At 37.3% G+C, this 27,937-nt stretch overlaps 1 protein-coding gene across 11 annotated transcripts in view; it reads right to left on the bottom strand.

Annotated features, from left to right (window-relative positions):
• EPHA6 (EPH receptor A6) overlaps window positions 1–27,937 on the bottom strand; it is a 1,025,466-nt gene that overhangs the window by 274,911 nt on the left and 722,618 nt on the right. For all 11 annotated transcript variants that reach the window (XM_061435761.1, XM_061435945.1, XM_061435852.1 and 8 more), the window contains one exon: window positions 23,841–23,966. In XM_061435761.1, the coding sequence (XP_061291745.1) occupies window positions 23,841–23,966 (126 nt within the window). The remainder of the gene's footprint in view (window positions 1–23,840; window positions 23,967–27,937) is intronic.

The raw sequence follows: 27,937 nt of genomic DNA, 5'->3' as shown, positions 1-27,937 counted from the left end.
TGGGAAAATCCCATTGACAAAAGAACCTGGTGGCCTACAGTCCACAGGGTTGCAAAGAGTTGGACATGACTGAGCTGCTGAACAAATACGCAATTAAGACTATTTATTAACTATTATAGTATACATGGTTTCTATGTTATTATTGCTATCTTAAAACTAGGGAAAACTGGGGTTTCCCTGGTGGTCCAGTGGTTAAGACTCTGCCTGCCAATGCAGGGGACACAGGTTCAATTCCTGGTCCAGTAAGATCCCATATGTCATGGGGCAACTAAGTCCCAGTGGGGCAACTAAGTCTCTGCATTGCACCTACTGAGCCCATGTGTGCTAGGGCCCACGCTCCACAATAAAAGAAGCCACTGCAATGAGAGGCTATACACTGCAACTAGACAGGAGCCCCAGGTCGCCAACTAGAGAAAGCCTATGTGCATCAATGAAGATCCAGCACAGCCAAAAATAAATAAATAAATAATTTAAAAACATATGAAAAACTACTATTTCTTAATATACTTTTACTCACTGCCTATTATAGGAAAAGAATAATAATAGCTAAGTATCTACTTAGTATCTACTAAGCATTTTAAGCTCTTTATATAAAGTACTAAATTATAAAGTTTACAATTTTAAAAAATGTACATTTCTGAACTAACAAATTATGGAAATTTAACAGATAATAGGACCTTCAAGTTTGTTTAAATAAGCCACTGATAGTAATAGAACTGATTAACTCAGGGGTGTCCAGAGGATATCCACACATTTTGAAATCTCAATGGAGACAACACACTCGTCTCTATAATGTCTACTAGTACTACTCTCATTTCTGGGTTAGATTAGAGCTCTCACCCAGTAAGAAAATCCTGTTTTTCTTAAGGATATAAATGGTATATGAAATATATACCTTGAAAATTCTTATCAATCTAGCATTCTAAGAAAGTATTTCTTAAGCAGATCTTTAGATTTTTAATCCATATTCTTGGTATGGTAATTGCAACTCTGATTTAAGACATATATTAATTTCAGTGTCCCCAAATTAGACATGAATAACAGTACCCATCCTAGATTATATGATACCAGTCATCCTGTTTGAAAGGGAAAATAATGGGTCCAACTCTACTACTGAGCTCTACAAGAGTATCTGCTAAAATCACATAAACGACATCTAGTTTTATTTATTAGATTAAAAGCTGATGAAATGGCAGACAACTGAAACATTATCGTAAGTTCCAAGTACTTTCTAAGTTAAATTACACTATTTTAAAATCAAATTTAAATATGTAAATTAAAAAAACCTCAATAGGCCAATGGAAGACAGAAGTAAAGAAAAATTCATTTATAATAATAATGTGTATATATCATATGACACTTTAAAATTGAGATTAATAAGCATTAGAATTCTCATAAGTCTTAAAAAACATTTTGACCAGGTATATAACTGCAAAGAAAACAAGAAAACAATGTTGTCATTGTTTATTTCTTTTTTAAATAGTGGAAGGCCAGATCTCTGAATTCCATTGCACAGAAAATCATGAGCCAGGAATATTTCATGTCCATGTTAATGAAACAAACAAAAGCTGCATGTCACTTGTCATGGATTCTGTTTCTTATGATTAGAAAAGAGCACAGAAAAAATATCAACAACTAAAGAGTAATATATTGCATTTAGTCAGTGTATGTATTTCCACACACTAGCTGCTATCTTTAAATAAAAGCAGATCAGTCTATTTTGTGATCCATCATTTGTTTTTATGTATTATTTTATCAAAAGTAAGCTCAATGTGTTCTTTAAGCAAATATTTTTAATAATATGTTTATTAATTGATTTTTAATGTGAAATGTTTAAAGTTTATTTAGGAAGATAAATAGGAAGAAATTATAATACTCATTTCATATTGTCAAAAATTACATTAAAAGAGTTTGGGGTTAAAAATAAGAGAGTCATAAATCAATGTATATTGGAAGATATTAGAAGAATACATTTATTTTTGAGGTATCTCCAGGGTTCATCTCATTTTGTAGTGCATTTAAAACATAATAGTTCCAGTAACTGTTTAAAGCTGGTAGCATAAATATGTGTTTATCACCTTTCCCTGTCTGATGCCCCTGTAAAAATAGAAAAGAAAAACACTTAAAAAAAAAAAAAAAAGAGAGAGAGATAGTGCTAAGCCATGTCTGACTCTTGTGACCCCATGGACTGTAGCCTGCCAGGTTCCTCTGTCCATGGGATTCTCCAGGCAAGAATATCGGAGTAGGTTGCCATTTCCTTCTCCAGGGGATCTTTGTAACCCAAGAATCAAACTCCAGGCAGATTCTTTACCGACTGAGCTACACGGGAAGCCCCAACTAGGTATAGTTCTTAAGGACAAAGGACCAGAGATGGGACTTTCGTGGATGAGATTTTTGCAAATTTTTAAATATGAAAAGTTACTGGGGAGTATAACGTGTGTTGTTGTTTGGTTGCTACTTCATGTCCGAGTCTCAGGCCTTCCTGTCGTTCACTACATCTCAAAATTTGCCTGAAACATGTGTAGTAGAGTATAAAAAGGAAAAGATTGGTTTTGGTTAGAGAAGAAAAATTCACATGGCAGAACCACAGATGGACTCCGAGCTCAGGTTCACCCATTATGGCAAAGGGCAGGAGTGACATGGGCTCCAAATAGGGTGAGGGCATAGACTGAGAGTTTTAAAAGGAAGGACTGACCACTAACTCCTACAAAATATAGGAAGGTTCTTTCCTAGGGGAAAAAAAAAATCTTGGGGAAAATACAAACTGCATATTGGCACTTGAGTATCTTCAATAAAACAGCTTCCTGACTGCCCCAAATGTTGCCTGCACTCCTACTCAGAGCTTCTGATCATTGCTTCACTCATGAAAATGAATGGAAAGTCAGGCATCACTGGACATGTGAAATGTCCCCACTATGAAAGAGAGGTAAACATAATAAAATGTAAACAAGGAAAATAGAATAAAAATTGATGGTGTGTTAGAAGATATTTCACCCATCAAGAACATTCTCGATACTTGAAAGAATGAGAAAATAAGAAAATTAGAGAAAATAATGGAAATTAGAGTGATAGCTGAAAAATACTCAATAGAGTCTTGAAACATAGGTAGGTTGAGGAAGTGTGCTAGAAAACAGAACAAATCCACATCTACAAGGAACAAACCAGACACCAAATATATGAGTTTAATGCTTAAGATGGTAAAAACTTAACCCAGGGTTTCCATAAGTAATTAAGAGCAACTTCAGAGAGTATAAGATAACTCAAAAGAAGAAAACTGCATAAAAATGCTACTAAAGATTTTTCAAAGAACTAACACCTCCAGACTGAAAGAGCCTGTATGTGTGCAGTACATTAACATGTAATTCCAAGGTAGAATCCTTCTGACATGGAATTAGTCAGACAGGACTGAAGCAACTTAGCAGCAGCAGCAGCAGCAATGCTGTTGGCTAAAGCACAGTAGAATAATACCTTTAAAATTCATAGGGAAAAATATTTTTACCTTACAATACTATGCCCAGATTACTTATTTATTGCATTTATTGGAAAGACATGTTAAGATATAAAAGAAAATATAACTCATCTACAAAGTTTCCACTCTCAATTAGGAAGCAGATGGAAGGAAGGTTTGTTCCAGCAAAATGAAGATGGCAAATAAAGATGAAGATCCTTCCTAATTAAAGTTAAAAGCTCTTACACAGCAAAGGAAACCATAAAGAAGACAAAAAGACAACCCTCAGAAAGGGAGAAAATATATGCCAACTAAGCAACTGCCAAAGGTTTAATCTCTAAAATAGACAATTAGCTCAATATACATAAAAAAATAAAAAATTTAGCAGAAGACCTAAAAAGACATTTCTCCAAAGAAGACATACCAGTGGCGAACAGGCAAATGAAAAGATGCTAAACATCACTAATTATTAGAGAAAGGTAAATCAAAACTGCAAAGGTAAAACAAAACTAGCTCATACCAGCCACAATGGCCATCATCAAGATATCTACAAATAATGAATGATGGAGAGGATGTGGAGAAAAGGGAACCCTCCTCCTCTGCTGGTGGGAATGTAAACTGGTACATACAATGTAGAACAGTATGGAGGTTCCTTAAAATGCTAAAAACAGAACTCCAGTATGACCCAGAAATTGCATTCCTAGGCATATATCCAGATAAAATCATAATTCAAAAAGATAATAAACCCCAATGTTCATTGCAGTACTACTAGCCAGGATGTGGAAGCAACCTAAATATCCATCAACAGAATAGATAAAGAAGACAAGATACATATATATAATGGATATCACTCAGCCATAAAAAGGAACTAAACTATCATTTGCAGAGATGTGGATGGAACTAGAGACTGTTATAGAGAGTGAAGTAAGTCAGCAAGAGGAAAACAAATATTATATATTAACACATGTATGTGGAATCTAGAAAATGGTATACTACTACTACTACTAAGTCACTTCAGTCGTGTCTGACTCTGTGCGACCCCATAGACGGCAGCCCACCAGGCTCCCCCGTCTCTGAGATTCTCCAGGCAAGAACACTGGAGTGGGTTGCCATTTCCTTCTCCAATGTATGAAAGTGAAAAGTGAAAGTGAAGTCGCTCAGTCATGTCTGACTCTTAGGGACCCCATGGACTGCAGCCTACCAGGCTCCTCTGCCCATGGGATTTTCCAGGCAAGAGTACTGGAGTGGGGTGCCATTGCCTTCTCTGAGAAAATGGTATAGTTGATCTTATTTGCAAAGCAGAAATAGAGACACTGATGTAGAGAACATATGTATGGATACTAAAGGGGGTAGGGCAAAGGGGGTAGGAGGAACTGGGAGATTGGCATTGACATATACACACTACAATCTATAAAATAGATAACTAATGAGAACATATTGTATAGCACAGGAAACTCTACTCAGTGGTCTCTGGTGACCTAACTGGGAAGGAAATCCAGAAAAGAGGGGACATATGTACACTTATATGGCTGATTCACTTTGCTGTACAGCAGAAACTGATACAGCAGTGTAAAGCAACTGTATCCAATTAAAAAAAGAAAAAGAGGAAGATCCTGTGATAGAGAAAACAGTGGCTTTAACTGAATTAAATGACCAGGATAAAGGATGAGTTTCATGTATCAATCCAATGGAAGCAGGAGAACAGGATTAGGAATGCAGGGACTCAAATAGCAGAATCTGAATACATTGGATGATGCTCTAGTCTTAGAACAGTCTGAAGTAGGATTTATTACTTTTTTTTTACTTTTTTTTTTTTTTTGTCAAGGGCCAAATAATAAATATTTTAGGCATGTGGAACATCTCAACTCTATAGCAATGACTTAATTCTTCAGTTGGAACACAAGGGCAGCTGTAGACAATAAGTAAGCAAGTGTATAGGGCTATGTCCCAATAAAACAAGCAATCTGGCCTGTGGGCTGTAGTTTGCTAAAACCTGCTGTGGAGGGGCTCAGCTATGAATTCTCAGCAGTATTACCAAGAGGACCTACAAGAACAAACCTACTCTGCAAAAGGTGGCATCACTAAAAAAGACTTACACAATTCAGGAGTCAGGTTAAACCTGGCTCCTTTATCAGTTTTCAGCTTTGTAAAAAATGACATCTGAATACCAGGAGCACCTGTATTAGAAATCTAAGCAAATAGGGCCCAAACATTTTACAGACATTGCATAGTAATTTGAAAATAAGTTGCTTTTACATTTTTGCTTTGATTATAGCTAAGAAACTACCATAAGTATAAGAAATAGCATGTATATTTGTTGGAATAATATACAGAGACAAATATAACATTTAAAGTTATAAAATGCCACTTCCAAAGATTAACAACTATATTGAGAGGAGAGGTGGGTGTCTAAGGAAGCTAAATCCTTATCTATGGTAAGAGGAAGTCAATAGACAATGTCTAAAGTAAAAATGGATATGGAAGTAATCATGAGAATTACAAAAACAGGATGAGTTCATAAGTACTGCCTCAGATGAATAGGGCTTGGAGTTGAAATGGAGAGTCTACAGGAAGAATGGAATGCTTGTGCTTTTCATTATAAGCCTTGCTATTTAAAAAAAAGTCAGATATATGCAAGCCACTTTGGTTTTGAAATTGAAAATTTTGATTATTGCTTTAGTGTTAAACAGCATGGAGTAAAAATAAAAGGCGTCACTGTTCTCCAGCACTATGAACATTTGTTCCATCAATCAACAAAGGAATTTTAACAGGCTAACACATCAAATATAAGATAAAAAGTCACATTTGTTTTCTTCAATTTACTTTTTTAAAAATGTAACTATTACTCAGCCATTAAAAAGAATACATTTGAATCAGTCCTAATGAGATGGATGAAACTGGAACCTATTATACAGAGTGAAGTAAGCCAGAAAGAAAAACACCAATATAGTATACTAATGCATATATATGGATTTTAGAAAGATGGTAACAATAACCCTGTGTACGAGACAGCAAAACAGACACTGATGTATAGATCAGTCTTATGGACTCTGTGGGAGAGGGAGAGGGTGGGGAGATTTGGGAGAATGGCATTGAAACATGTATAATATCATGTATGAAACGAGTCGCCAGTCCAGGTTCGATGCACGATACTGGATGCTTGGGGCTGGTGTACTGGGACGACTCAGAGGGATGGTATGGGGAGGGAGGAGGGAGGAGGGTTCAGGATGGGGAACACAGGTATACCTGTGGCGGATTCATTTCGATATTTGGCAAAACTAATACAATATTGTAAAGTTTAAAAATAAAATAAAATTTAAAAAATGAGGTTCTAAAGGGAGAGGATATATGTATACCTATGGCTGATTTATGTTCAGGTTTGACAGAAAACAACAAAATTCTGTAAAGCAATTATCCTTCAATTAAAAAATTAAAAAAAAAAAGTAACTCCCCCTTTTTAAAGATGACAATCACTTCAGTTTTACTTTATAACAAACAGAATGATACCCTGGTTGCCAAACAAAATAAATATTAATGTTAAAATAGACTATAGGCCTCTTTTATTGAAGAGTCTTATGTTTGGACAGAAACTTCATTTGTTCTCTTAGCCAGGTATTGGTTTCTGCAATAACTGGACCCACTGCCCAACAAGGAGCTGAGTAAAGCTTTTTTTATTTTTACTTACAACTTTATGAGGCAAGATGTTGTGGCCTACTTTTGAAAAGAATTCGCTTTTCACTTTCCTTTCACTCTCCTGGTCATGCACAGTTAGAAAGTGGGCACTGCATTTTGTGGATTTGCTTCCCATTCTGCAGGGTTCTATACTGCAAATAATTTCTTTATGTCTGAGGTCATTTCTTGTGTTCATAGCAAGTATAGTTAATGGTATAAAAAATGTTACTTAGTATGTCAAGAGCATTTCTCTTTCTGTAGAAGTCAAATAACATCTAAATACAATGTAAATACCCAGAACACTCTCTAAAACTGCAGATTCAGGTTGCATTCACAAACAAGAGACACAGAACAACAACGAAAACGGCCCACTTTCACTCTTGGCTTGACTACTACTGGATTCTTTCATACTGATCTCAACAGGCCAAATTTTCTCTTAAATATTCCTGTATTCTGTATCTTAGTCATTCTGATTAGAACCTGAATTTTTTCTCCTGTGTGTCTTACTGAATATCCCTGCCTTCTTACTGATTTCTCTGCTGCCAATCACTGTTTACTGAAACCCTCCCTCTATAGGACATCAGAATAATCATTTTAATTACAAGTCTGTGTAATTCTTCCAACATGCTTTAGTTGCTCTCCAAGAAGTCATCTCTTGTCAGTCTTCTTTGATTCCTCATTTTAATCTGTCTGTTTTCTCTGAGAGGCTGATGCACCCTTATCATGCCACCATCACAACATTCAACCCTGGGCTCGCATAAGGTTGATTACTATCTTGGTCCTCTCACCCCAGTCCTACACTAGACCATAACATTTGATGATAAAATTAATCTAATGTATGAATAAATAATTTCATTTTTACATTTTATAAATTCCATATCCATTCATTAAAGTGCATGCAGCCCCTTGCACATGCCAAGTATTGTTTAAATGGATGAGGTCATAAAAGTGAGTGAGAAAGACAAAGAGGAAGACAGATAATGGGGAAAAAATGAACAGAACAAACATACATCAGCTGGTGATAACTGCTGCAAACAAAAGGCAGAGTAAAGGCTAAAGGGAGTGTGGGAAGAAAGTTGCTACTTTAAAAATGTCCTTAGAAGTTCAACACTCATTCATGATAAAAACTTATCAAAGTGGGTATAGTGGGAACATACCTCAAGATAATAAAAGTTATTTAAGACAAACCCACAGCCAATATAATACTTGGTGGTGAAAAGTTCAAAGCCTTTCCACTAAAATTTGGAACAAGACAAGGATACCCACTTTCACCTCTTCTATTCAACACAGCATTGGAAGTCCTAGCCACAACAATCAGATAAGAAATAAAGAGTATCCAAATTAGAAGGGAAGGGGTAAAACTCTCATTATATGAAGATGATATGATACTATATACAGAAAATCTCAATGACTCCACACAAAAGCTACTAGAACTGATAAATGAATTCAGCAAAGTAGCAGGATACAAGATTTACACATAGAAATTGGTTGTGTTTCTTTATATCAACAATGAAATAACAGAAAAGGAAGGTTAAAAAAGTATCTTTTAAAATCACAATCCAAAAAATAAAATACTTAGGAATAAACTGCACCAAGGAAGTGAAAGACTCATACATTGAGAACTATAAAACATTAATAAAGGAAACTGAAGATGCTTCAAAGAAATAGAAAGTTATCCCATGCTGTTGGATTGGAAGAATTAATATTGATAAAATGGCCATACTACCCAAAGCAATCTACAGATTTGATGTGATACCTATCAAATTATGGATGGCCTTTTTCACAGAACTAGAACAACTAATCCTAAAATTCATATGGAACCATAAAAGACCTAGAATTGCTGAAGCCATACTGAAGAAAAGGAACAAAGCAGGAGGTATAACCATTCCAGACTTCTGAAAATACTACAAAACAATAATAATCAAAACAGCATCATACTGACACAAAGATACACATATAGATGAATGAAACAAAATAGAGAGCCAAGAAATAAACCCATACATCTATGGCCCAATTCATCTTTGACAAAAGAGGCAAGAATATACACCAGTAAAAAGACAGTCTCTTCAACAAAGTGGGGTTGGGGAAGTTGGACAGCTGCATGAAAATCAATGAAGTTTGAACACACCCTCTCACCGTATACAAAAATTAACTCAAAATGACTTAAAGCTTTAAACACAAGACATGACACCATAAAAACTCCTAGAAGAGAACATAGGTAAAACACTCTCTGACATAAATCATACCAATGCTTTCTTAGGTCAGCTACCTCCACCCCAAGGCAATAGAAATAAAAGCACAAAATAAACAAATGGGACCTAATTTATAAGTTTTACACAGCAAAGGACACTGTAAACATGCACACACACACACACACACGCATGCACAGACACAAAGAAAAGATACAGAATGGGAGAAAATATTTGCAAATGATGCAGCTGACAAGGGCTTAATTTCTCAAATATACAAACAGCTCATATAACTCAACAACAAGCAAACCAAAACAGCCCAATTAAGAAATGGGCAGAAGACCTAAAGAGACATTTCTCCAAAGAAGTACAGATGGCCAATAGACACATGAAAAGATGCCCAACATAGCTAATTATGAGAGAAACACAAATCAAAACTACAGTAAGGTACCACCTCAGGTTGGTCAGAATGGCCATCATTTAAAAAAGCCTACAAATAGCAAAAGCTGGAGAGAACTGGAGAAACTGGGAACTCTTCTACACTGTTGGAGAGAATGTAAGTTGGTGCAGCCACTATGGAAAACAGTATGGATATTTCTCAGAAAACTAAAAATAGAATTATCATATGATTAAGCAATCCCACTCCTGGGCATATATCCAGGCAAACTATAATTCAAAAAGATACATGCACTTCTATGTTCACAGAAGCACTGTTCACAATAGTTAAAACATGGAAATTATCTAAATGTCCATAGATAACTGAATGGATAAGAAAGATGTAGTACACATATACAATGGAATACTACTCAGACATAAAAAGAATGAAATGTAATGCCCAGCAACATGGATGCACTTAGAGATTGGTTAAGTGCAGTCATTGAAGTAAGTCAGAAAGAGAAAGACAAATACTATATGATATCACTTATATGTGAAATCTAAAATATGACACAAATTAAACAGAATCAAGAGTAGAGACTAGACTGGTGGTTGTCAATGGGAAGGGTGGTGGGAGAGGGATGGATTCAGACTTTGGGATTAGTAGATGCAAACTGGTATATATAAAATGGATAAACAACAAGTTTCTACTGTAGAGCACAGAGAACTGTATTCAACCTCCTGGGATAAACTATAATGGAAAGGAATACAAAAAAAGAATGTATATAAATATAAAGCCCAGTCACTTTGCTGCTGCTGCTGCTGCTGTTGCTAAGTCGCTTCAGTCGTGTCCGACTCTGTGAGACCCCATAGATGGCCTCCTACCAGGCTCCTCTGTCCCTGGGATTCTCCAGGCAAGAACACTGGAGTGGGTTGCCATTTCCTTCAACTCGTGAAAGTGAAAAGTGAAAGGGAAGTCGCTCAGTCGTGTCCGACTCTAGCGACCCCATGGACTGCAGCCCAGCAGGCCCCTCCGTCCGTGGGAGTCTCCAGGCGAGAGTGCTGGAGGGGGCGCCATGTCACTTTGCTATCCCGCAGTAATTAACACAACACTGTAAATCAACTATGGATATTCTTCAACTAAAAACACAAACAAACAAAAACAAGACAAAATGTCCTTAGAGTTTTCTCTGGTAAAGTAATAATGCCCTGGGGTTGAAGGAAGTGAGGGAATGAAAAAGGAGTCAAGGTGTTACTCAATGGGTCACGAAGTACAAAGGTGTTGAGATGGGAGTCCATGTGACATGTTTGAAAAAGAGGTAGGAAGCCACTACTTCTAAAGAACAGTAAGCAAGGGAGATTTTGTGGGAGATGACGTTGAAGAGAGTTTTACCCTGAGTCAGGGAGTGATTAGAAGGGACTTCCCTGGTGGTACTGTGGTTAAGAATCCATCGGCCCATTGTAGGGGACACGGGTTCGATCCCTGGTCTTAGAATATCCCACATGCCTCAGAGCAGCTAAGCCACTGAACCACAACCGCTGAGCCCATCTACCCTAACTACTGAAGCCCATGCCTAGACCATGAACACCACAAGAAAGAGCAGAGCAGCCCCTACGCATCACAACTAGAGAAAGCCTGTGTGCAGCAACAAAGACTGAGAGGGGCAAAAAAAAAAGAAAAAAAAATAGCGATTAGAGGGTTTTGAGCAGACTGACACAAGCTGGTTAATAGCCCAAGGGCTCTTCAAGAGCTGTGGGTAGAAAACCCAGTACAGTAGGGCTAAGCGGGGAGAAAGGAGGCCAGGAGAGATGTTGATGGGATGGGCAAGGGTTAGAGTTGTGAAGTGTTAAAAGATGGCTGAAATCTGTGATACATTTTAAAGGCAGAACTGATAGGGTCTGCTGAAAGATTGATGGGGCATGTAAGAAATGTGAATCATGCTTTAAATGAGGGAAATCTGTGATCGCACCTTAAAGAATGACTTCATGACAATAGTTAATATCCATACCAATGTTGGTCCCACTAAGGCAGTTGGTTTTTTGGTGAATTAATGCACAAAGAGCTAGGTAGTGGTAGTAGTGACAACCCACTGTACCCCTACAGATCATGAACAGTTATCAGCAGCTAGGATGCAGTGTTCACATCAGGAAGCTGGGAAGTGACTGCGGACAAAAGATCAACAGAAGGCAGAAATACAAGCAAGAAAGAGCCAAATTCACCTAAGATTGGTGGAAACTGTGGTAATGCAGGATAGTTTAAGAAATAGCAATTGTGCAAGTGTTGGAAGAAGATACCTTCTGAAGGAAGTGTAGATTCATAAAAAAGTTACTTATAATAAAGTAGTGGTTAATAAGAATACAGGTGCTGAAACCAGAATACTCTGGTGTTAATTTTGACCAAATAATTTCATCTGTCTTAATTTCCTTGTCTGTAAAGTGGACTTTTATCAATCTTGTGATAGCATTAGGAGGACTGAAAGATGATAATAAAGTAAAGCTTATCTCAAGCTTATAAACTTTAATAACTCTTGCTTATTATTATTACCAAAGAGAGACTACCTTTCTTGATAGGATGAAGGAAGGGAGTTAAACATGATAGATTCTGGCAGGAACAAAATATCAAAGGTTTCCATTTAAACAACTGAATTAGACCACCTGGAAAGCCCACGTGCTTCAAGTTCTAAACAATCCTTACATAACACACTTTCCCATCCTGTGAGTTTATTTATTTCATCATGAAAGTGATAAATGAGGAGCTGTAAAGATCATAAATACCTGCCTTGCTGCTGTTTCCATCTTTCAAAAATCATCAGGAACTGTTACTTCGATTTAGTTCTGAATAAAGCCCTCTGAAGTGTGAACTTGGGAAAAACTGATCATTTTAATTTTAAGATACACAATAGCCTAGGAAAAAGTCTTGTTCATGATTGTAGATGTTAAACTTCAGAGTGGCAGTTTAAAAAATGTCCACGGATTGGGTACAAATTCACAATCAGAGATTTTATAAAGAATGAGGGATCAGTACCTATAAGATACAGAATTTCAACAATACAAACACAATTGTCTATCCCAATAAAGAAAAAATTAGAAAGTGTACTAAGTCATTGCTGCACAGGGAGCTCTGAGCTCACACAGCTAAATTTTAAGGCACAACAACTTGGGGATAACATTGGAAAGGACAAGTCTGTTGGCTCATCTAACTGAGATGAAAAGGGGTCTGGAGAATTTAGGAAAATGCACCTGTACAAACATAATGAAATTTAATAGGAATATTTATAAAGTGGGACTATGAGAAAACATACACAAGTCTGGATAGATAATATATATGGTTTATATAGAAACATAGTGTGGGCATATAAATAAAATACAGCCTTGCACTCAGCATCATAAAGTCAATTGGACAAGTACAGAAACAGGCCTGGCTTCAAAGCAACTCCTTTGAGAAAGACCACTGGGGATAAGCTGGTGGTAAACTGTTCCACTGCCAACAGTGTCTGGCAGATGTTCAAAAAACAAATGCAAACCCAGGCTGCATTAATTGAGGCCCAGCAGGAAAGGTGCTAGCTCTGGTCTCTGTGCTGATTAGAAAATATTTGGAATATTAGGCTCAGTTCTGAAAAGATTTAGAGAAAAACTCTAGTTCTCCTGAGGAAGGTTATCAGAATGATGAAATATCCAGAAGTTATGTTAGACAAAAATGGTTGAAAGGTTTAGACAATTTAGGCAGGAAAAGGATGATTTATGAGGTTCACATATGTTGTCTTCAAATCTTTGAAGGGTCGTGGAGTAGAATAGAAGAAGGCTTAGGTTTACTGTGTATAAGTTCAATTTTGCAGAACAAGTACCAGTGGGTAGTGTTATAAGATTACACACAGGGCTATAAGGAAGTATACTCACAAAGATTCTTGATTTATTGGAACTGCTCCCAAGGGAACAGTCTTCTCGGTAAGGTAGTGAAGACTTTTATTGCCAGTGATTTGATAAAGGGTGGATGGTCAATTAGAATTTATTTTATTTCATTTGCTTCTCATAACAATCATGAATTAGAAAGGCATTTTATGTTTATTTTTATTAGTTGCCCAATAAAAACAAAAAAAAATTCTCTGTTCTTTAGTCGTTATACATTTTCTAAGTCATAAAAGAAGACTGAGCAATGAAGAACTGAGGCTTTCGAACTGTGGCGCTGGAGAAGAATCTTGAGAGTCTTGTGGACTGCACAGAGACGCAATCAGTCAATCCTAAAGGAAATAAACCCTGAATATTCATTGGAAGGACTGATTCTGAAAATGAAGTTCCAATACTTTGGCCACCGGATGCAAAGAGCCAACTCACTGGAAAAGACCCTGACTCTGGGAAAGATTGAGGTCGGCACGAGAAGGGGGCAACAGAGGATGAGATGGTTGGATGGCATCATCGACTCAATGGACGTGAGTTTGAGCAAACTCCGGGTGGTAGTGAAGGACAGGGAAGCCTGGATGCTGCAGTCCATGGGTCACAAAGGGTCGGACACATGACCGAGTGACTGAACAACAACAGCAGGTTTCTCAAACAACCACTATGATGAGGCACCTTGTAAGGTTAGGAATTGTACTGATGTATGTAAAACAGCACATGTACACTAAATGGCCCCCAAAATAAGATCTAGTGTTGAAATATAAGTAAAATAAAATTACCTTAAAGCTGTTTAACACTGATAATCAACCTAAGCTCTTAGATGTGTGAAGAATAAATTAATGACTAATTTACAATGATTTTACATTAATATATTAAAATAAATTTCTTTTGTTAAATTCATTTCTTCTTATGGCCTATTTGGTTTAAATAAAAAATAAACATATATATAATAATTATAGCCTCACGAGATGTAGGAAAAATTAAATTTTGAGTTCTTTAAAAAGAAAAAAATAAAATCATTTGTTGATTTGGGCAAAGTTCTTACTGTACTAACAAAAATGAAGTTTATTTTTAATTACTAATTTTAAACAAACTCCAAATATCATGGCTATCATTCCAGGTACCTAAAGCATTGGATTCTGAATTTTTCATGAGCAGATATTTACACCATAAAATATTTAGAGAGTTGGGCACAGAGTGTCATTCTTCTTATCCTTATCAATTGAATATAAAAATTATATCTTTTTTTACTTAATATTCATGTTTCCACCCTTTTATTGAATATCTATAGTATGACAGATCCTCCATATGTGTTATCTCTAATCCTTACATTAATTCTGCAAGACAGCTATTATTATTATGATATTTTGTAGAGGAAGAAAGCAAATTTCTGAGGATCAGTAAACTTCAGAAGGTCACTGAATGAATAAGCAGCAAAGCTGAGATTTAAGCCTGTATCTGCCTGACATCAGTCTGTCTTTTTTATTCATATCATACTGTTTAGGGAGAATGGGTTGGAGAATAAAGTCCATAATAAAATAAAATAAAATATTTATAATTGCCATAATAAAATATTATGGAAAAACAAAATTTTAAACAAAAATTCTTTTCTGCCCTTTTTGACCTCCTCTCTCCCACCACTGGGTATTGTGTTTTTGCATTATCCACCAGACCCTCCCACCCCCATGGGCAGAAATACCAGTTCAACCATTAACAGGGACATTCTCCTAGCACAAACAAGACAACCCTTTAAAAGATAACATTTCTTCTTCAGCTTGTAAGGAGTCACATGACCGACCATAATGTTGCTTAGATCTGGATTATACAAAAAGTCAATAATATGTAATTTGATGTACAGCCCTCAAAAAACTTATATAACTGTGCCTTGAGTTCTAACAGGTAGAATAATTTTCAGCGTTTTCTGAGATGCTTGTCCCAGGTTAAAATCCTCAAATTTGGCTCAAATAAAATTTTCCATTTATTTCTTAGATTGACTGGTTTAATTTTTTGTCCCCAAAGTGTAAAGCCCATCTTTCATTTCATTATTTGGTTTAGAAAACTATGAAATTATTAAGTAAAAGGCACAAAATTCTTGCCAGAATCTGTTGATGATCCTACTTTCAGTCTACTGGTTGGGCAAAGGAGTTTCCAAGAATAAAAAGGAAAATGAATCTGACCTCTCTCACAAATTCTTTAAGTTGAAAGAAAAGGAGAAAATCTGTATTTGATAAGATCATCTCATCTAAATATAGAGGAAATGAGCCATAAATTCAAGTTCCTTTTTGCAAAAAGTGAATTGTGAAACCAAAGCTGGCATACTGCCTACATTTCTCATTATAAAAGATGTACTATGGCTGTAGAAGAGGAACAAAAACAGAAAAGGGGATGAGAGAATTTAAAATTTATGAGTTTTAATCTAAAAATAATAGATTTTTGGTTAGTGAGGCGGCTGGCTGGGGAATGCCAGAGGAATTAAGAAAGGCATATACAGTAAGCAGTGTGCCTTGCATATTATTAAGTGTGACTATGAGCTCAAATAGGAATGACAATATATTTGGATGAAAAAATTCACTGATTTGACACTCACTTTTTATATCCTTTTTTTTTTTTTTTGTCCTTTTGACTTTCTTTTTTACCTGTAGATGATTGCTGAGAAACCAACAGTTAAAACTTCCTGACTTTTCAAGGAAAAGAAAAAATATGGTGACAGTAAGCCAGAAGACAAAGCTGATAGTGGAGGCAGTAATGAGTTTTGTATAGATAAAGGGATGGGATATGAATGACAGGGAGAGATTATGCATTTCCACTGAGACTAGGGAAAGAGGGAAAGAGAGAGATTGTACATTTCCACTGAGACTAGGGAAAGAGGGAAAGTCAAATCTAAGAAGGGTGCCCTATGGACTTAGAGACATAAGAATGATTTTTTTCAGTGAAATAATGTTTCAAAATTATAGATACTCTGCAAGTGTTTCATAGAATGGTTTAGGTTCAGTACTGCCCTGAAAAAGGAATAGCCTTTCAATGACCTTTTTCAGCTCACGATTAAAATTTTGATTACTAGTTTTCTCATTATCTCTCAAGATATGTGTAAAATAATGATTCTACCCTAATCTGACTTGGAGCTTTTAACTTGGGAATTTCTGTTTTACAGTCCTCTGCCCACAGTATTTCATTTTATGATGCAGAAAGTCAGAGGAGATAGATGATCTTGATAGTCTCCTATGCAACAGAGCTCCTCACTTCATTTAAATGGAAATGTGCATTTTCATGGAAATTCAGGCCTGTATTGATGAACAAAGATAAGCTGCCACTATTAAATATAATAGTGATATAAAAAAAGTGTTCTAGAAAACATATTTTTAAAAATAGTAAAATTTACACTGACAGGAAAACCATTTTTTTAAGAATATATGCATAGCAATATGTACAGCCTAGAAATAGGATAAATTAAATTTTCTAAAATCTGTCCCATAGTATTTGAAGGGTTATAAAGTTGAAAAGCCAGGACAAAGATTGTGAACGTCAGGGTGAATACATGTTTTTGATAAGCACAGCGACTTAGTATGAATAAACTAATTAGCATAGTGCTTTGTATAAGTAGATATTAGTCATGTAATAAACATTTTTCAGTAGACTTGTTAAGAAATGTCATGGGTTAGGTGTGGTATTATTTTCCACACTCTTTTCTTTCTTAAAATTTTAATGTGACTATTTTGGGGTTCACTTTTTAATAACACATTTAAGAAATACTTAATGATTATACATGGGCTTCCCTGGAGGTTCAGACAGTAAAGAGTCTGCCTTCAATGCGGGAGATCCCAGTTTGATCCCTGGGTCAGAAAGATCCACTGGAGAAGGAAATCACAATCTGCTCCAGTATTCTTGCCTGGGAAATCCAATGGATGGAGGAGCCTGGTAGACTATAGTCCATGGGGTCACAAAGAGTGGGACAGGACTGAGCAACTTGACTTTCATTTTTAATGATAATACATAGTTTCTCCCAACTAGAAACCTGCAATGCATTCTTAACTATATCTTTGCCAAAAAACATGCAGGCCATGGAGATTTTTCCTCAGCAATGACTTGTGATGTATCCTTCTCACTGCTACTCTCAGTGGCTTCATGGGACCTGATATTAACATCTTTCACCTGACAATTGCCAAGATCTGATATCTCACCTCTTTCCCATCCTCCCCACAACACTCCCCTCTCTACAGAATCTACATTTCCCTTTCAGTCACTTAATTTACTCTTCTGAGGGGAATAGGGATACCTAATGCACGCAGATGAGGAGGAAATGGAATCTGAGAAGAAACAAATAGGTGGGGAAAAAATAAAGAATATGAAACAACCAGAGGAAAGTATTGACAGTAAAACATTGGGCAAGTAACAAGTTGTGCAATTACATTCCTGAGGTTCAGGGCAGGTCGTCCCAGGATGTGCCACTCTGGTAATATGGAGTATTTTGAACTGAAGATAATCAAGGCCCAACAGACTGAAGGAGATCTTTATACCATTCCCTTAACTGTCTCAGCCCACTTAGATGGAGGGCCTGGTCCAGAAGAGAGCTAACACAAAGATAACTACAAAGACTAAGGGTTAGTTGCCTAAACTTGCAGGGGGGTGGAGGCAGGGCCTAATGATCAAATTCCTCTGTAACCCATCATCTCTGTAAGGCTTGGCAAATGTTTGCTTACTGAATGTCTGCTCTTTCTATCCTCTGTGAGTAGTCTTCCTTCCTTTGAAACCCCAGACCCCACCCTCTTCTTCTCAGCTCAAAATGGCATACAAGCTTCAGTTGCATGCCTGTCAGGGGGAGCCTCTCATTATCCTCTGTGGGGTTTTTGTAGTACACAATTAGATTTGTTTTCTCCTATTAACCCATCTTATGCCAATTTAATTAACAGACCAGCCAAAGACCCTAGAAGGATAGGGGAAAACTTTTCCTCCCTTACAATGTCACGAATGTTAGAAAATTGTTAATTCCTTAGATTGACTATGATGATGAAAGTCACTCAGTTGTGTCCAACTCTTTGCAACCCCATGTTCTATACAGTCCATGGAATTCTCCAGGGCAGAATACTGGAGTGGGTAGCCTTTCCCTTCTCCAAGGGATCTTCCCAAACCAGGGATTGAACCCAGGTCTCCCACATTGCAGGCAGATTCTTTACCAGCTGAGCCACCAGGGAAGCCCAAGAATACTGGAGTGGGTAGCCTATCCCTTCTCCAGTGGATCTTCCTGACCCAGGAATCAAACTGGGGTCTCCTGCATTGCAGGCTTTTTCTATACTGCTGCTGTGGGAAGTGCCCACATATTCATTAGACTTTCCCAAGTAAACAGTTTTAGGAATGTGACTTAAGGAGGTTAACCAACAGTAGAATAGTACAGGCCAGGGGCACAAAGAGGAAAGGTATAATACTACAGCTTTTTCTCATACAGAGTTTTTACTTTTATGATTCTTCTGAAGATAGACAGTAAAAGATCACTTAGCATATTGTTGGAAAGCTGAAATAGTTGAAGATGAATAAATATAAGAGACACTGATGTTAACTCTATATATCTATACTTCTTTCTTTGCCAAATGGAAAGAATCCCATTGTGACTTGTAGAGTTCAGACAGGTTAGGGAGATCATGACATTAAAATAGTCTCTTTAACAGTTATTGCTTGCTTTGGCAGTATCTGTCATATTTTTATAGGATAAAATTATATTTTGGTTAAAACCCAAACAATAAAGAAAAACTGAACGTATCTGTTTTGCAAACTAAAGAATGTCACCTGCACTAGCCATCTGGCTCTACGAGGATTGAGTCATAAGCCACTGCAGCCACTGACCTTTAATATACCCTAAAAGGATTTCAGGGTGGAGATAAGGAATGAGGCACTCCGTGCTCTGGGAAAACCAGCAGAACAAGACTTCAGAGAGTTAATTTTTTGGAGAAATTTTTTATGAACCTGGATTCTTGTATCTTCCTAAACTTAGAAAAGCACTAAAACCATTAACTAAGATAACTGTGCCTAATGACTGGCAGCTGCCTTCTAGGGAGATAGGACATGTGGGCCTGGTTGCAGGTACCCCATTTGTCAAATCCCCCTTTACTTTTTCATAACAGTTTCTCAAAGCTATTGAGAGGCTGTCTTCCAGGCTACAGTTCTTAATAAGACGATGAATGAACTCAATTCACAGTTTCTAAATTGTGCTTTTTTTTTAGTTGACAGTTTACACCTCAGATACTTGATGCTTGTCTTTCAACATTATGATTTCAGACATTGGTGCTTAATCTGTGCACAAAAGCTTATAAGAAATAATTCTCCTGAATCCCCATGAGTATGGAATAATACCAAATAAAAGGTCATACAACTTTTTCTCAGAGGCCAGAGGAAGCAAGCCAAATATAGGGTTTAATGGAATCACTCAACCTCCTTTTTTTTTTTTCTATTTCTCTGCTGTCTTAAGGAAATGAACTCCAAAACTAGATGGGTATAATCAGTCACTCTTTTCAATTATGCCTTTAATGCCTATTGATACACTTGATGTTGGGCAGAAGAGAATAGAGAATCTGGTTCCATTCCAGGTTCTTAATCTTTCTGATAAGACAGCCTCAATGGCTATAAAGCATTAAGATTTAAGTGTATAGGACCCTTGTGTCAGCTTTCAGAGTGAGAACAGGCCTTGGAGGAGATATGGCCCATGAGGCAATGAGAGTGAATGACATAAGAAAGGGCTGTCTTCAAATATTCCTGGAGTTCTCAATACAGTGCTATCTCTCTGTGTATCTGGGCAACTGTCATCTTCTTGGGTGGAGTCAGCCAGAACTTTGAGTTTAGAAGGGTCCTGCTGTTTGTTGAATGCTCTGTTGTCACTGTGTTGAAATTCTTAATAGTGTTTTTAACAAAGAACTCTACATTTGTTGGGGCAGGGAAGCCTGGAGTGCTGCAGTCCATGGGGTTGCAGAGAGTCAAACGCAACTGCGTAACTGAACAACAATAACTATATTTGTTGTTTGCTCTGGTCCCTGCAAATTATGTAGCCAGTCCTTCTGGTGAAGAAGAGTTTTGAAATAAAGAAAGCCTTTTGCTCTTTGCAAGGACACAACAGCCAGCTGGAATGAGATGCTCTGCTCTCTCTAAAGGATTACACAGATACCTAACACCTAGAGGAGACTGACATCCTCCTTTAGGATCCAGTCTTTCTCTTTTAGCTCCCCCTTTTAGCTGCATGCATGGCTGCCCAGTCAGAGATTATATTTCCAAACTCTCTTGCTTTTAGGTGTATCCATGTGATTGTATTTGGACTATTGATTCCTATTTGCTATTTCCAGGTTATTACCTTAAAGACAAAGCTAATTTTCCTAAAGGCAAAGCGAAAGAGCCCAAACCCCTTTCTTTTCCTTCTCAGAGATCAGAAGGTAGCTGTGCTGGTGATCAGCCTTTACCATTCAGAGGAGGAAAACATGCTACGGGAAGGCAGAGCAAAAAGTAGGAGGAACTCTGGTCCCTTCAAGACCTCCTGAATGACAGCTTCTCTGACAGCACAGATTATTCATTTTGTCCTTTGAGCAAGGACTTGAGAGAGGAATACGTGTTTATTCTGAGGTCTCTTTGTTATATTGGCTTGGCCTCTACTCCAAACGTACAAAAGAAATTCTTCAGGGCTGATTCATAATAAATTTGTATTTATCTAGAATAACTGAATAATATAGTGTTCTGAGCATTTGAATATTCTACATAGGGACAATCATTAGTTTGCATTAAAGGGATATAAAACTATATTGAACCAAATTTTATACTCAGTGAGTCTCAGAACACTTCTGGATCTTGCAGAACCTCAAGGTTGTCACTGCAAATACTAATTATAGTATGTGTCTGTAGATGCTGGGGAATAAGTACAATAACCTATGAAAAACCTCCTGAAGTTGCATTTACAAAATAAATTCCTCTAACAGGATGTTAAAAATGTTTGTGAATTTTCTCATTGTTTGGAAACTTAATTTGGGAACTTGCAATACTTTTTAAAACAATAACATCATATATACAAGATAATTTTACTTTGCATTAAATTTTTTTTCACTGACTAAAACTGCTAAGATTTAAAATATTATGTTGATAAACCAGTTACAAAACCATCAAGGAGTGTTTTGCCTATGTTCTCCTCTAAGAGTTTTAGTTTCTGGCCTTACATTTAGATCTTTAATCCATTTTGAGTTTATTTTTGTGTATGGTGTTAGAAAGTGTTCTAGTTTCATTCTTTTACAAGTGGTTGACCAGATTTCCCAGCACCACTTGTTAAAGAGATTGTCTTTAATCCATTGTATATTCTTGCCTCCTTTGTCAAAGATAAGGTGTCCATATATGCATGGATTTATCTCTGGGCTTTCTATTTTGTTCCATTGATCTATATTTCTATCTTTGTGCCAGTACCATACTGTCTTGATAACTGTGGCTTTGTAGTAGAGCCTGAAGTCAGGTAGGTTGATTCCTCCAGTTCCATTCTTCTTTCTCAAGATCGCTTTGGCTATTCGAGGTTTTTTGTATTTCCATACAAATTGTGAAATTATTTGTTCTAGCTCTGTGAAGAATACTGTTGGTAGCTTGATAGGGATTGCATTGAATCTATAAATTGCTTTGGGTAGTATACTCATTTTCACTACATTGATTCTTCCAATACATGAACAGGATATATTTCTCCATCTATTAGTGTCCTCTTTGATTTCTTTCACCAGTGTTTTATAGTTTTCTATATATAGGTCTTTAGTTTCTTTAGGTAGATATATTCCTAAGTATTTTATTCTTTCCATTGCAATGGTGAATGGAATTGTTTCCTTAATTTCTCTTTCTGTTTTCTCATTATTAGCATATAGGAATGCAAGGGATTTCTGTGTGTTGATTTTATATCCTGCAACTTTACTATAGTCATTGATTAGTTCTAGTAATTTTCTGGTGGAGTCTTTAGGGTTTTCTATGTAGAGGATCATGTCATGAGAACATAGGCAAAACACTCTCTGACATACATCACAGCAGGATCCTCTATGACCCACCTCCCAGAATATTGGAAATAAAAGCAAAAATAAAAAATGAGACCTAATTAACCTTAAAAGCTTCTGCACATCAAAGGAAACTATTAGCAAGGTGAAAAGACAGCCTTCAGAATGGGAGAAAATAATAGCAAATGAAGCAACCGACAAACAACTAATCTCAAAAATATACAAGCAACTCCTACAGCTCAACTCCAGAAAAATAAACGACCCAATCAAAAAATGGGCCAAAGAACTAAATAGACATTTCTCCAAAGAAGACATACAGATGGCTAACAAACACATGAAAAGATGCTCAACATCACTCATTATCGGAGAAATGCAAATCAAAACCACAATGAGGTACCATTTCACACCAGTCAGAATGGCTGCGATCCAAAAGTCTACAAATAATAAATGCTGGAGAGGGTGTGGAGAAAAGGGAACCCTCTTACACTGTTGGTGGGAATGCAAACTAGTACAGCCACTATGGAGAACAGTGTGGAGATTCCTTAAAAAACTGGAAATAGAACTGCCTTATGATCCAGCAATCCCACTGCTGGGCATACACACTGAGGAAACCAGAAGGGAAAGAGACACGTGTACCCCAGTGTTCATCGCAGCACTGTTTATAATAGCCAGGACATGGAAGCAACCTAGATGCCCACCAGCAGACGAATGGATAAGAAAGCAGTGGTACATATACACAATGGAGTATTACTCAGCCATTAAAAATAATACATGTGAATCAGTTCTAATGAGGTGGATGAAACTGGAGCCTATTATGCAGAGTGAAGTAAGCCAGAAAGAAAAACATCAATACAGTATACTAACGCATATATATGGAATTTAGAAAGATGGTAACAATAACCCTGTGTACGAGACAGCAAAAGAGACACTGATGTATAGAACAGTCTTATGGACTCTGTGGGAGAGGGAGAGGGTAGGAAGATTTGGGAAAATGGCATTGAAACATGTAAAATATCATGTATGAAACGAGATGCCAGTCCAGGTTCGATGCAGGATACTGGATGCTTGGGGCTATTGTACTGGGACGACCCAGAGGGATGGTATGGGGAGGGAGGAGGGAGGAGGGTTCAGGATGGGGAACACATGTATACCTGTGGCGGATTCATTTTGATATTTGGCAAAACTAATACAATTATGTAAAGTTTAAAAATAAAATAAAATTAAAAAAAAAAAACCATCAAGGAATCATAATTTCAAAAGTGTAGACTTGCAGTTTACCTGCCCCAATGACTCTCTCAATGCGTATTCTTGACGGATCAATCTCCTTTGCAAATTCATGGATTGCTAGGGATGGGTCTTCATATGTATCTGGATCTATGTAAGTTTTAATTCCTGGGAAGCGTACTGCAACAGAATAAAAGACTGAATTAGTTTAAGAGTATTCTAGCAAATCACACATCCTGTGAATAGTTAAAATGAGAGGTGACATACTAAAGTAGTCATTCTTTTTTTAAATTGAAGTATAAATGACTCACAATATTATGTTAGTTTCAGGTGTACAATATAGTGATACAATATTTTTATACATTATAAAATGATCACAAGAATAAGTTGAATTACCATCTGCCACCCCACAAAGTTATTAAAATTGTATGGACTACTGTGCCTGTACTGTATATTACATACCCATGATTTATTTAATAACTGGAAGTTTGTATCTCTTTAATCTCCCTCACTTATTTCACTCATCCCCTCATTCTCTTCCTGTCTGTCAATCACTCATTTGTTTTCTGTATTTATGAGCTTGTTTCTGTTTTGTTATGCTAGTCCATTTGTTTTGTTTTTTAGATTTCACATATAAATGAAATCATATGGTCTTTCTGTCTGCTCTATTTTACTTCATATAATACTCCCTACATCCATTCATTTTGTCACAAAAGGCAAGATTTTATTCTTCTTTACAGCCAAGTAGTATTACATTATACATAATATCACATCTTCTTTATTCACTCACCTATGGATGGGTGAATAAAGACGACACTTAGGCTGCTTCCAAATGATAGTTATTGTAAATAATACTGCTTTGAGCCCAAGAGTGCACACATTTTTCAATTTAGTGTTTTTGTTTTCTTCAGAAAAATATCCAGAATTGGAATTGTTGGATTGTATGATATTTCTATTTTTAATTTTTTGAGGCACCTCCATACTGTTTTCCATAGTGTCTGCACCAGTTCACCCTCCTGCCCATAGTACATGAGACTTTCCTCTTCTCTATACCTTGCCCACACTTATTCTTTGTTGTCTTTTTGATAATAAATATTCTGACATGTATGAGGTGATACTTCATTGTGGGTTTGATTTTTATTTCCTTATGATTAGTGATGTTGAACATCTCTCCATGTGTCAAATACCCATCTGTATGCCTTCTTTGTAAAAATGTCTATTCTGTTCCTCTGCCCAAATTTTAATCAAGTTGTTAGGCATTATTATTAATAAATTCAATTATCTTTTATAAGTATTATCTTTTATAATTTTGTGCTGCCCCATGCCACCCAATAGATACTTGGAATCAAAATTTTATTTGTATAACTGTTGATATAAAATGATCTGGTGGTTTCAAAGAGAGTGAGCTGACAAATTCCATAAGACACATTTTTATTATATTTCTATAAAAAGGTTAATTGGCTCACTTGGCCACTCAGTTCAGTTCAGTTGCTCAGTTGTGTCCGACTCTTCGCAACCCCATGGACTGCAGCACGCCAGGCCTCCCTGTCTATCACCAACTCCCGGAGTTTACTCAAACTCATGTCCAATGAGTCGGTGATGCCATCCAGCCATCTGATCCTCTTTCGTCCCCTTCTCCTCCTGTCTTCAATCTTTCCCAACATCAGGGTCTTTAAAATGAGTCAGCTCTTCACATCTGGTGGCCAAAGTATTGGAATTTCAGCTTTAAACATCAGTCCTTCCAATGAACACCCAGGACTGATCTCCTTTAGGATGGACTGGTTAGATCTCCTTGCAGTCCAAGGGAATCTCAAGAGTCTTCTCCAACACCAGTTCAAAAGCATCAATTCTTCAGCCCTCAGCTTCCTTTATAGTCCAACTCTCATATCCATACATGACTACTGGAAAAACCATAGCCTTGACTAGATGGACCTTTTTTGGCAAAGTAACATCTCTGCTTTTTAATATGCTGTCTAGGTTGGTCACAACTTTCCTTCCAAGGAGCAAACATCTTTTAATTTTACGGCTGCAATCACCATCTGCAGTGATTTTGGAGTGTCCCCCCCACCAACCAAAAAAAAAAAAGTCAGCCACTGTTTTCACTTTTTCCCCATCTATTTGCCATGAAGTGATGGGACCAGATGCCATGATCTTAGTTTTCTGAATGTTGAGCTTAAGCCAACATTTTCACTCTCCTCTTTCACTTTCATAAGAGGCTTTTTAGTTCCTTTTCACTTTCTGCCATAAGGGTGGTGTCATCTGCATATCTGAGGTTATTGATATTTCTCCCGGCAATCTTGATTCCAGCTTGTGCTTTCTCCAGCCCAGTGTTCCTCATGATGTACTCTGCATAGAAGTTAAATAAGCAGGGTGACAATATACAGCCTTGACGTACTCCTTTTCCTATTTGGAACCAGTCTGTTGTTCCATGTCCACTTCTAACTGTTGCTTCCTGACCTGCATACATATTTCTCAAGAGGCAGGTCAGGTAGTCTGGTATTCCCATCTCTTTCAGAATTTTCCATAGTTTATTGTGATCTACACAGTCAAAGGTTTTGGCATAGTCAACAAAGCAGAAGTAGATGTTTTTCTGGAATTCTCTTGATTTTTTGATGATCCAGAAGTTGTTGGCAATTTGATCTCTGGTTCCTCTGCCTTTTCTAAAACCAGCTTGAACATCTGGAAGTTCACGGTTCACGTATTGCTGAGCCTAGCTTGGAGAATTTTGAGCATTACTTTACTAGCATGTAAGATGAATGCAATTGTGTGGTAGTTTAAGCATTCTTTGGCATTGCTTTTCTTTGGGATTGGAATGAAAACTGACCTTTTCCAGTCCATACAGTGGAAGTGATAAATAGATTTAAGGGACTAGATCTGATCAACAGAGTGGTTGATGAACTATGGACAAGGTTTGTGATATTGTACAGGAGATAGACAGCAAGAGTATTCCCAAGAAAAAGAAATGCAAAATGGCTGTCTGAGGAGGCCTACAAATAGCTGTGAAAAGAAGAGAAGCCAAAAGCAAAGGAGAAAGGAAAGATATGTTGGGGGCCGGCATGAGGCACTCCGCCTGTGGCAAAGGTCATGAGGAAGGAGGCTTGACATACGCAAAGGCGGGATCGAGCCTCAGGAGTCCCCCTGGAAATCCTTGAGCATCTACCCCCATAACCAGAGCCTGCCTACTTTACTACTTCGTGCTCTCACCTACACCTCTGACTTTACGGGGGGCTGTCCCCCACCACCTCTTTCGGAGAAGGAGTTAACTTAGAGCTCCAGTTAATAAAAACTCCTGGGTGTGACAAGAGTGTTTTAACCTACAAACTCCTCTGAAGGTTCTCTAGCCTGCCTGACAGGCTTGTCCGGCCACATGTGATTGCTCACAGCCTCCCAGCTGTGAGAGGCACGAGATGCTTTAAACCTTCTAAAAACAGGTTCCTTAGAAAAGTTAGAAAACCATTAGCATAAGTATAATGGGCTGATTAGAAATTGTATTGGTGAAGGGTTTTTCATTTGTTGAGCCAATGTTTACTGCTAAGTCTCCACATCCCCTGCCCTTACACACATTAATGAATATATAGAAGAAATAAGTATTAACCTTTGGTATAAATCACGTTAGACCTTAGGCTAAGTAAATTCTTTCCTTAACTAAAACCCACTATACCCTCACCCTATAGGAATGTAACTTTATTTGGGTGGCGTCTGTTTTAAGAATAATCACCCCTGGAGAAATAAGTGTCCTGGTTGACTGACCGCTGTCACAAGGAGAGGGTCATAAATTGTCAGCAGGCCCCCTGGCCAGAAAATGATGTAACATCCCTAAGACCTCTGTATACATTTGTATGAAGCACCTGACTTTGATAAAAGTCAGGACTGCTGACCCCGCATGACTTTTGCATAACATCTCAGTGTATAAAAGTAGACCATGGAAAATAAAGAATTGGAATCAGTTTCTCAAAATACTGGTCTCCCCATGTTGCTCTCTCTCTTACACTCTGGCTGAGTCTCCATCTGGAGCGCGGAACCTGCCATGCTTACTAATTTTGCCTGGGCTTCTAAGATCTGACCAGGGAGGCCTCAGTGTCTCCTCTCCTTCGGGAGAACAGAAGGACGCCTGCGGCCTACGTAAGTGGTGCAAGCTTCTTGTCTTGAAG

Source organism: Bos javanicus, chromosome 1 (assembly GCF_032452875.1).
Source record: "Bos javanicus breed banteng chromosome 1, ARS-OSU_banteng_1.0, whole genome shotgun sequence".
In the NCBI taxonomy this organism is placed as follows: Eukaryota; Metazoa; Chordata; class Mammalia; order Artiodactyla; family Bovidae; genus Bos; species Bos javanicus.
The sequence above is the reverse complement of the archived record's forward strand: the minus strand, read 5'-3'. Positions and strand labels throughout refer to the sequence as shown.